This window comes from Salvelinus sp. IW2-2015, linkage group LG17, assembly GCF_002910315.2.
Source record: "Salvelinus sp. IW2-2015 linkage group LG17, ASM291031v2, whole genome shotgun sequence".
Classification (NCBI taxonomy): domain Eukaryota; kingdom Metazoa; phylum Chordata; class Actinopteri; order Salmoniformes; family Salmonidae; genus Salvelinus; species Salvelinus sp. IW2-2015.
The window spans coordinates 8,623,477-8,634,227 of NC_036857.1; the positions used below are offsets into that span (position 1 = coordinate 8,623,477).

The window sequence follows — 10,751 nt, forward strand, 5'->3', positions numbered from 1 at the left end:
AAAATATTCACTTACCTTTGATGATCTTCATCAGAATGCACTCCCAGGAATCCCAGTTCCACAATAAATGTTTGTTTTGTTCGATAAAGTCCATAATATGTCCAAATACCTCCTTTATGTTGCGGGTGTTTGCGCGTTTAGTTAAAAAAATCCAAATTCACTACGCGCAGGCACACTTAGTCCAAACGAAAAGTCAAAATATTCCATTACAGTTCGCAGCAACATGTCAAACGATGTATAGAATCAATCTTTAGGATGTTTTTAACATAAATCTTCAATAATGTTTCAACCGGAGAATTCCTTTGTCTTTAGAAAGGAGAAGGAACGCAGCTACCTCTCACGGGGACARGCCTGAGTGAGCTCATGGCACTCTGCCAGACACCTGGTTGAAACAGCTCTCATTCCCTCATCCTTCACAGTAGAATCCTGAAACAAGGTTCTAAAGACTGTTGACATCTAGTGGAAGCCTTAGGAAGTGCAATATGACACCATATACACTGTATATTCGATAGGCAATGACTTGAAAAACTACAAACCTCAGATTTCCCACTTCCTGGTTGGACTTTTTTTGTCAGCCATATGAGTTCTGTTATACTCACAGACATCATTCAAACAGTTTTAGAAACTGCAGAGTGTTTTCTATCCAAATCCACTAATAATATGCATATCTTAGCTTCTGGGCCTGAGTAGCAGGCAGTTTACTCTGGGCACCTTATTCATCCAAGCTACTCAATACTGCCCCCAGCCATAAGAAGTTAATAACTAAATGAACATAGAACAAAACAAGAAACAAAGGTAGCATACAGACATTTCCCCCCCGTTACTTTTACCCCTTTTTCTCCACAATTTCGTGGTATCCAATTGGTAGTTAGTCTTGTCTCATCGCTGCAACTCCAATACGGACTCGGGAGAGGCGAAGGWCGAGAGCCGTGCATCCTCCAAAACACGACCACGCCAAGCCGCACTGCTTCTTGACACACTACTCGCTTAACCTGGAAGCTAGCCACACCAATGTGTCGGAGGAAACACCTTGCATCTGTTGACCGTGTCAGCGTTCACTGCGCCCGTACAGACATGAACACTGGAACAGAAACAATAACGCCTGGGGAAAGAACCAAAGGGAGTTACAGATATAGAGAAGATAATCAGGAAGGTGATGAAGTCCAGATGAGTCTGATGAGGCGCTGGTGTGTGTAACGATAGTCACAGGTGTGCGTAATAATGAGCAGCCTGGTGACCTAGAGCGCCGGAGAGGGAATATACGTGACAATCCTAGCAAATTGTCCTCATCTGCTTGCATGCGCCTCCCCTATATGAAGATGTTTTGGTACTTCCCTTATGCACTACGCTTTTCCACATGCTAACGTTTACTATACCACAGTACAATATAGTCTACCAGTCTAACTGTCTATCCTGCCCTCTATCCACCATTCATAGTGAATAGAGGTAGGTGGATCATTGGTGACCGACCGCCTTGATTCAGTCTTAAGTAGCAACATTTGAAATTGTTTTTTACATTGGACAAAAGCAGAGACACAGAGTTACAAAATGGTATATCATACACTGCATTTGAGGAACAATGGAAAAGTAATTCTGCTTTGAAAGTTGATAAACTTGTAACCTGACTTTTGAGAAAATTACCTTTGAATGTCTTGGTACCTACTGGAGAGATCTTCTTTGTCTGCACCCATTCTGCATCATTTACACCCTCTTAAGCTTTAGCCCCACCGATCTCTTTAAGGGTTGACCCGAGCGTTCTGTCCTAACAACAGCAGTCAAGAACCCAAGCTAACTGGTTAACTTTGGCTAGCTTACTAGCTACTTCCAGACACAAATGAGAGAACAGCTTACTGACTATTTTACTCACCCTAGCAGAGCTGGTTAGGCAATTTTTATGTTATCCAGAGTGATTGCAACTGTGCTGCTGGCAACAATTTACGCTTTTTTGCCAATGTTTACTGACACGGGACATATTCAACGGGTGTTGAGCGTTCGTTATCTGCGCTTTACCAGCTACGTCTATCAACAGTTGTCGCAGTGACATTCTATTGAAATGGTTACTTGCATAGTAGAGTCTTTTGCAAGCTAGGTAAACAATGAACAATAATCCCAATTTAGAACGTTACTACCCTGCATGAATCTGCAGGTAGCTAACCAACCAGGTTCAATGTTAGCTAGCTAACATTAGGCTATAACTAGCAAAGCAAATGGCACTGAAATACGAATAATAAGATCATACATGTAACGTTAGCTATCAAGCCAGCCAGCTAATGTTAYCTAGCTAGCTAACAATACACTTTAACTTGAAATGGAAACAACTTTCTGTCAAAATTWGAAACGTGTAATATCTGAAAATGTAGCTAGCTAGACTTTCTTACCCGTATACATCATGGATGGATGCTACTCCCTGTCACGGATGCCATGGTTGCCCTTAGTTTGAAGATGTAATCCGAAGGCAGGGGTTTTCTCCATCTCCTTAGCTATCATACTCTAATTAAACTGATTTCAAAACTCGGTCCTCCAGAAAGTGGAGAGCAACACTTATGCAGTTCTACTACGCGATATATATATATATTAAAAGCCGCGTTAGACAGGATTACCTACACATACTGACCAGTTCAAATAGACAGACGCGTGCTATATGGCAGACCAATCCGACCCATCTCTTGGCATGTCCAGCCCACTCATTATCTCAGACAATCATGGCTAGGGGGAAGGTTGCTGACTTTTTCTCTGGCTAAACCAACTAGGCTCGTAATTTAACAATTTTATTTGTATCTACAGTTGGCATACAAGTTTGTTATTAAGAAACATGAAAGTTCACATATTCCAGAATGCATTTCTGCCCCAAAAAAATGCATTAAAAAAAGTTTACGTTCAAATGGCTCTCTTGTGAAGTAGTGACACGCGACATATGRCTAGTTTCCTGAAACAAGTCACATTTGTCCAGATCTGCAATAGGCTAACTAGCAATCATACCACATATAAAAGCATTCAAATCTGCATACATTTTCAATATGAATCCACAAGAATCCATTGTGCAAGAAAGAACAGTGAAGACATGAAACACTGAGCTTGTCACGCCCTGACCTTAGAGATCCTTATTATTCTCTATGTTTGGTTAGGTCAGGGTGTCACTCGGGTGGGAAAATCTATGTTTTCTATTTCTTTGTGTTTTTTGCTGAGTATGGTTCCCAATCAGAGGCAGCTGTCTATCGTTGTCTGTGATTAGGGATCATATATAAGTTGTCATTTTCCTTTTGGGTTTTGTGGGATCTTGTTTTCTGTTTAGTGTTCTTTCCTGACAGAACTGTGCGCTTTTGTTTTTGATTTTGTTGTTTGTTGGTGTCATCAATAAAAATACGATGTACGCCTTTAGGGACAATACAATTATCCTACATAGACTAGCCTACAACACCACAATGCAATGAATAATTGCATTATTGTTTTCAAGTGAGTACAAAATTCTACTCTAGGATCAGTGGCGATTTTAGCATGTAAATCTTGGTTTGCAAACTCCCCAAAAATGTTTAGATGCATGCCAACAAAGCCACTACACAACACTAAACAATACATGAATTGCACTATAATGGTGCCAAAGAGTGCCCACAAACTGTTTGGGCCTACATAAAGCTGTCCCAACAGCAGAGCTTTCCTTTCAGCACCATGGAGTGAATACAGCGGAGCCTTGTCTGGCAGCTAAACAGTTCATTCAGCCTCATATACTGACTTTTTAAAACCATAGTTGATATTGCTGGCTTGCTTAAACAAATGTGGTTTCTACTGATTCCTTGTGGTTTTGTGTAAGTCTATAAGAACCTCATTGTCCTTCAATAATAACGAAAACCAACATGAGTTTTGACTTTTGAACTATACACAAACATTATTACATTTATGTTCAGTAAATTCATAATGTTTGTTCTTATATGATTAACCTCTAATTCCTCCCAAACCCGGATCCGGGAGCACCCCCCACAGTAAAAAAGCTGACTAGCATAGCCTAGCATAGCGTCACAAGTAAATACTAGCATCTAAATATCCTTAAATCACAAGTCCAAGACACCAGATGAAAGATACACATCTTGTGAATCCAGCCATCATTTCTGATTTTTAAAATGTTTTACAGGGAAGACACAATATGTAAATCTATTAGCTAACCACGTTAGCAAAAGACACCACTTTTTTTTACTCACCAGTTTTTTTACTCCATCAGTAGCCATCACTAATTCGACCAAATAAAGATATAAATAGCCACTAACCAAGAAACAACTTCATAAGATGACAGTCTGATAACATATTTATGTTATAGCATATGTTTTTTAGAAAAATGTGCATATTTCAGGTATAAATCACAGTTCTACATTGCAGCTGCAATCTGAAATAGTGCCGAAGCTGCCAGAATAATTACAGAGACCAACGTCAAATACCTAATTACTCATCTTAAAACATTTCTGAAAAATACACAGCGTACAGCAAATGAAAGCCCAACATCTTGTGAATCCAGCCAATATGTCAGATTTTTAAGTGTTTTACAGCCAAAACACAATATAGCATTATATTAGCTTAGCACAATAGCCAGAAACACAAGCAATTTACCAGCAGCACAGGTTAGCGATCGTAACAATACAGCAAAAGATATATAATTTTGGACTAACCTTGATATACTTCATCAGATGACAGTCCTGTAACATCATATTACACAATGCATATAGGTTTGTTCGAAAATGTCCATATTTAGCAGCACAAATCGTGGTTATACAATGTGATCAGTGGCAACAGGTCATGCATTCTGGCCGGCGCCATCTTGGAAAGGCACCTAATCTAATCAATAAATAATCGTAAACTTGACTAAAAAATACAGGTTGGACAGCAAATGAAAGATGCATTAGTTATTAATGCAACCGCTGAGTTAGATTTTTAAAATTAACGTTACTAGACATACAGTGTGCGTTACAGCCAGACTAGTGCCGCAATAATGGCCAAAATGCGTTTACATTTTTCCACATAAATACGGAATAACATCATAAATAGCTCTTACTTTTGGACGAGCTTCCATCAGAATCTTGGGCAAGTGGTCCTTTGTCCAAAAGAATCGTTGCTTGGTTGTAAAACGTCGTCTTCAACTTCGGAATTAGCAGCTAACAATAGCTATGTGGCCACAACATGCCCAAATGTTCAAAACGCAATACTAAGAAATTCCGAAAATAGCAATATACTCGCATAAACTGATATAACTCGGTTTAAAATAACTTCGTTATGATGTTCTAACACCTATATCGAATTAAATTACAGACGGATATATCTAAGGTCGATAACTGAGCGTTTCAAAATGCCATCCTGAGGTCTTGCTTTGCGCAATGACGAACGTCGAAAAGAGAGCTCCCTTCGTTCCTTGGCCTTTTATAAGCTCTGAGAACTACGTAGAAACTCCATTCCACTTTTCATTGGTTACTGACATCCAGGGGAAGGCGGGTGCAGTTCATGTCGACCCATAGGATACATACAGAGCTTTAAACTGATCTGAGAACAGAGCCTCGTTTTCAGACCTTCGCAGTTCCTGTCATGAATTTCGCTGCAGAACGAGTTCTGGTTCACCCACAGACATAATTCAAACGGTTTTAGAAACTAGAGATGTTTTCTATCCAATAGTAATAATAATATGCATATTGTACGAGCAAGAATTGAGTACGAGGCAGTTTAATTTGGGAACGATAAATGTCCAAGTTGAAACAGCACCCCTTATTAACACTCTCTAAGTAGCTCTAGTTTTAAAACGAGCTGCAACAAGGTAGGCCTATTCATTCAGCACATTCAAAATGGACACGACAAAAATTCAGATCGATCCAGACAGAGAGCAAGAGAGACGCGGTTAGCCTACCATTTGACYTTTTTTATTAGGCCTACATATTAGGCCGTGCAAAAGTATTCACCCCCCTTAGAATTTTTCCTATTTTGTTGCCTTACAACTTGGAATTAAAATAGATTTTTGGGGGTCTGTATCATTTGATTTACACAATATGCCTACCACTTTGAAGATGCAAAATATTTTTTTCTTGTGAAACAAACAAGAAATAAGACAAAAAAAAAAAAAACTTGAGCATGCATAACTATTCACCCCCTCAAAGTCAATACTTTGTAGAGCCACCTTTTACAGCAATTACAGCTGCAAGTCTCTTGGGGTATGTCTTTATAAGCTTGGCACATCTAACCACTGGGATATTTGCCCAAGCAATATCTGCCCAAGCGATGGCTTTTTTTCTGGCCACTCTTCTGTAAAGCCCAGCTCTGTGGAGTGTACAGCTTAAAAAGTGGTCCTATGGACAGATACTCCTATCTCCGCTGTGGAGCTTTGCAGCTCCTTCAGGGTTATCTTTGGTCTCTTTGTTGCTTCTCTGATTAATGCCCTCCTTGCCTGGTCCGTGAGTTTTGGTGGGCGGCCCTCTCTTGGCAGATTTGTTGTGGTGCGATATTCTTTCCATTTTTTTATAATGGATTAAATGGTGCTCCGTGGGATGTTCAACGTTTCTGATATTTTTTTATAACCCAACTCTAAATCTGTACTTCTCCACAACTTTGTCCCTGACCTGTTTGGAGAGCTCCTTGGTCTTCATGGTGCCGCTTGCTTGGTGGTGAAAACTATCACAAATTAACAGCACACCACGGAAGTGTTAATTATCACTTAGCAGCGGTTATGGAGCAGAAAGTGGTGCTCTCGAAAACCATTTATACATGGTTTTGGGCCTATGTTCAGGGATGAGACTGAGAGTTGTCTTAGGTGTTCTAAACTGTATGTAACTTAATGTCCTGTGAATGTCCTGTGATTCGTCTGTTGTCCTTTCAGGCTTTGCAGAGCTACAGACAGACATGACAGACCTGACCAAGGAGCTGAACCGCAGCCAGGGAATCCCCTTCCTGGAGTACAAACAGTTTGTCACACGCACCTTCTTCCCCAAGGTGAGTCAGTTAATCACACACACACCTCTTCTTCCCCCAAGGTGGGTATCACCTTACTACAACCATTAGAGGGAGATTTTCCATCAGAATATTTTCTACAGTTTACATTGAAAAGGTCTAAATGTATCCAAGTTATTACCGTCCCAAAACTTGACAAGCATGGTGTGGTTTAAGTCCCTTAAGAAGAACATATATTCGTTATAGGTAAAAAAAAATATTCTCCTCTCTGATGTGCTATCCATCCTGTTGGACAGGTGTAGATTTTTTTGTTTCCAGACAGACAGAGATACAGACAGACATAACAGTGTGTTTGGTATTCTAACACCGGGCATGAAGTTTCAAACCACAAGCATGACGTTTCAAACCACAAGCATGACGTTTCCAGCCAGGTTACCCATGATACAAGTCAGTATTCGGCGTTCATCCATGTCTGAGGACGTCAGGAGTTGAAGTGGAGATCAGCCACTAGGGGCAACAGTGAGCACTGTTACCTTCAAGTAGATTTAGGTTTTGCTAGGGTGTTMTGGGAGGCGATGGCGGATGAGCATAAGCACCTGCCTCTGATTCCAAAGGTTGCAAGTTCAAATGAAGTGATCAACCCAAACTTTAACCCTTACCTTAAGCATTCGGCATTGATGCCTTAACTTAAACATTTGGAGGAGTTAATGGCTAAACCTAACCTTAAACTCTTCGAAATTTGACGTTTGCAACGACTTCGAAATTTGACTTTTGAGAAACATGCATGAACGTCTAATTCTGATGTGAGAGTGTGAGAGCTAGTTGGAAGTTTCAAGGACAAGGAACAATGCTGGGCACTCGCACAAAAAACTTACCCCACACAGAGCTACACACACATCGGCACACACTTGTGAACCCACCCACACACTTTCGTTCGCATGCACATTATTTTGTACAACCATCCGTACTCAAACACAGCCATGCACATACAGTATCAGCACAGACTCCTGCAAACACCCACACAGTCTATTGTACGCACACACACTCGTTCACAGATAGAACTGCATAAGTTTGTCGAGGTGGACAGTGTGTTTTTTAGATGTGAAGGAAATGAGAGCTGGTATACTGTTGAAAAGCTGCTATGATGGAACATAGTAACTTATGTTGTTACTTCACTACTCACACACACAGTCACACACACACACACACACACTCACACATACACTGATGCAGGATAAACACTTGCGTCGTTACCTCAGTAGGTTACTGTCTCCACTCAGGTTTACAGAGACCAAAAACATACAGCAACACAATACTGTTCAATCAACTGCCACAAGACAAGGGCAAACCACAGTCTCAACCCTCTATCCCATTGACACACACTGAAACACACACATACACACACTCACACTGAGTGTGTGTATTTGTGTGTGGGACAGCTCATTTAATTATTTGACTCTGTTGGCTCTGACTATGAGAGCAATGGTCGATGTGTCCGGCCCTTTCTCTGTTTGTCTCTAAATACGTTTCGTGATGTAATGGTTCTGTCTCTCTGTATGTTTACCTCAGATGTGTTCGGACTATGAGAGGAGTCTGGTCCAGCCCGTCTATGAGAACGACGCCCTCGGTCCACGAGCCCTCCCTGAGACACACCCCCTTCTGCAAGACTGGCAGGTATAGAGTTAACCCCCTGAAGTGTTCCATTATCCATTCTGCTCTCCTCTACCTGGAGCGCCTCCATTCTCTTCCTCTACCTCCTCGTTCCTTTGATTCACAACTGGGTCACACTGAAGATGATTAAGTCTCCACGGTGAGGCTGTTGATTAGGAGTAACTATAGAAGGAAAGCACAACCATGTGTATGTGCTTGCGTGCGTGCCTTAATGAGTGTGTGTGTGCATGGGTGGGTGCGTGCGTGCGTGCGTGTATGTGTCTAACTGTGCAGACGTGTGTATGCATTGCATTCTAATGCCCATTCACCAGCTGCCAGTTCATATGATTCAGAGAGTTTTTACGTTGTCAAACACTATCCCAGCCCACCCAAACACTGGCAGGTTGTTGACACACTTCCCACCGTCTCCATGATGATGATGGCACAGCACTCATTCTACCATAACCATGCCAACGGCCGTGTGTGTGTGTGTGTGTGAGCTCTACTATTGCAACAATGCATGGTTTTGGGTCGACAGCCAGGGGAGCCTGTCTAAGGGTGATAAAGTGTTTCAGATCCTCACTATTTTCCAGGGAAGTGTTTTCCAGGTCACAGCGACCAAATCTCACAGGCGGCCATTTATCTTAATGGACACCCCTGCTCTCCTTCTGTCACTGTGGAAACAGGAGCATATGGCTGCAGTCCAGAGGGAAGACTTCATCAGAGCACTGCTTAGGTGCACCGTTAGACAGGATACATCCGCATTAACTAGGCTAAGAGTGTTTAGAAGACAGTACTAGAAAGCACCTGGGGACTGTGATGATGTTATGAGAAAGCCGGTGAAAAGCTCTGAGGTGGAAAGCGATAATGAGTTTTAGTGGTCATACTCTGGTATGAGGTGGATTTATGAGGTGGATTTGGATTAGCGAGGAGCCTGATTGAACAGCGCCCGGTTTCCCTATAACGTGTTTTAACGATGCATCTTTCCTGCAACTGCCGAAAATGTAACATACGTTTCCCAAAACACCATGCAGAGAGAACGTGCGCTAAGTGCGTTGTTGAGGCATGTGCTGATACTGATAGGATCGAAAGAAAGGCAACGCTGCTGTTTGAATCAATTGCAAGGACATTGGCAACTTTGTATTTGTAGTCAACTTTGTTCTGAAGTTATCGGTGGTTCCAAAGAGGCGGATAAACAATGTGATTTTATGTTTAGCGGAAATCTTCTGTGTATAAAGTGCCGCGGTAGGGCAAAAAAGCATCTATCGATGTACTTAGCTGTTCGAGTGGCAGGCGTTAGATTATGAGGGTTTTCAAGGGCAACATTAATAACGATGGTTTTGGGAAACAGCTTGGAGATTTAACGATGCGCCTACAAAGTTTCTAACGATGACTTAGCCTTAAGATGCTTTTGGTAAACTGGGCCCTGAACTTTTGCTTAGTCTCAGGGCTGTCTCTTATACACATCTAGATGTGTATAAGAGACAGGTATAGAGTTAACCCCCTGAAGTGTTCCATTATCCATTCTGCTCTCCTCTACCTGGAGCGCCTCCATTCTCTTCCTCTACCTCCTCGTTCCTAGAGAAAGAGAGAGAGAAAGTTGGAAAGGAGAGAGAAAAGAGAGAGTTATGTGTATTGAACCAATCAGGCCCAGTTTACCAAAAGCATCTTAAGCTAAGTCATCGTTAGAAACTTTGTAGGCGCATCGTTAAATCTCCAAGCTGTTTCCCAAAACCATCGTTATTAATGTTGCCCTTGAAAACCCTCATAATCTAACGCCTGCCACTCGAACAGCTAAGTACATCGATAGATGCTTTTTTGCCCTACCGCGGCACTTTATACACAGAAGATTTCCGCTAAACATAAAATCACATTGTTATTCCGCCTCTTTGGAACCACCGATAACTTCAGAACAAAGTTGACTACAAATACAAAGTTGCCAATGTCCTTGCAATTGATTCAAACAGCAGCGGTGCCTTTCTTTCGATCCTATCAGTATCAGCACATGCCTCAACAACGCACTTAGCGCACGTTCTCTCTGCATGGTGTTTTGGGAAACGTATGTTACATTTTCGGCAGTTGCAGGAAAGATGCATCGTTAAAACACGTTATAGGGAAACCGGGCGCTGTTCAATCAGGCTCCTCGCTAATCCAAATCCACCTCATAAATCCACCTCATACAGAGAAAA

At 41.7% G+C, this 10,751-nt stretch overlaps 1 protein-coding gene across 1 annotated transcript in view; it reads left to right on the forward strand.

The window, feature by feature from the left end:
* Positions 1-10,751, forward strand: part of LOC111976559 (plexin-D1-like) — a 99,600-nt gene that overhangs the window by 86,827 nt on the left and 2,022 nt on the right. Inside the window, 2 exon segments of the mRNA XM_024005477.2 lie at positions 6,842-6,954; positions 8,482-8,586. Of these exon segments, the coding sequence (XP_023861245.2) occupies positions 6,842-6,954; positions 8,482-8,586 (218 nt within the window).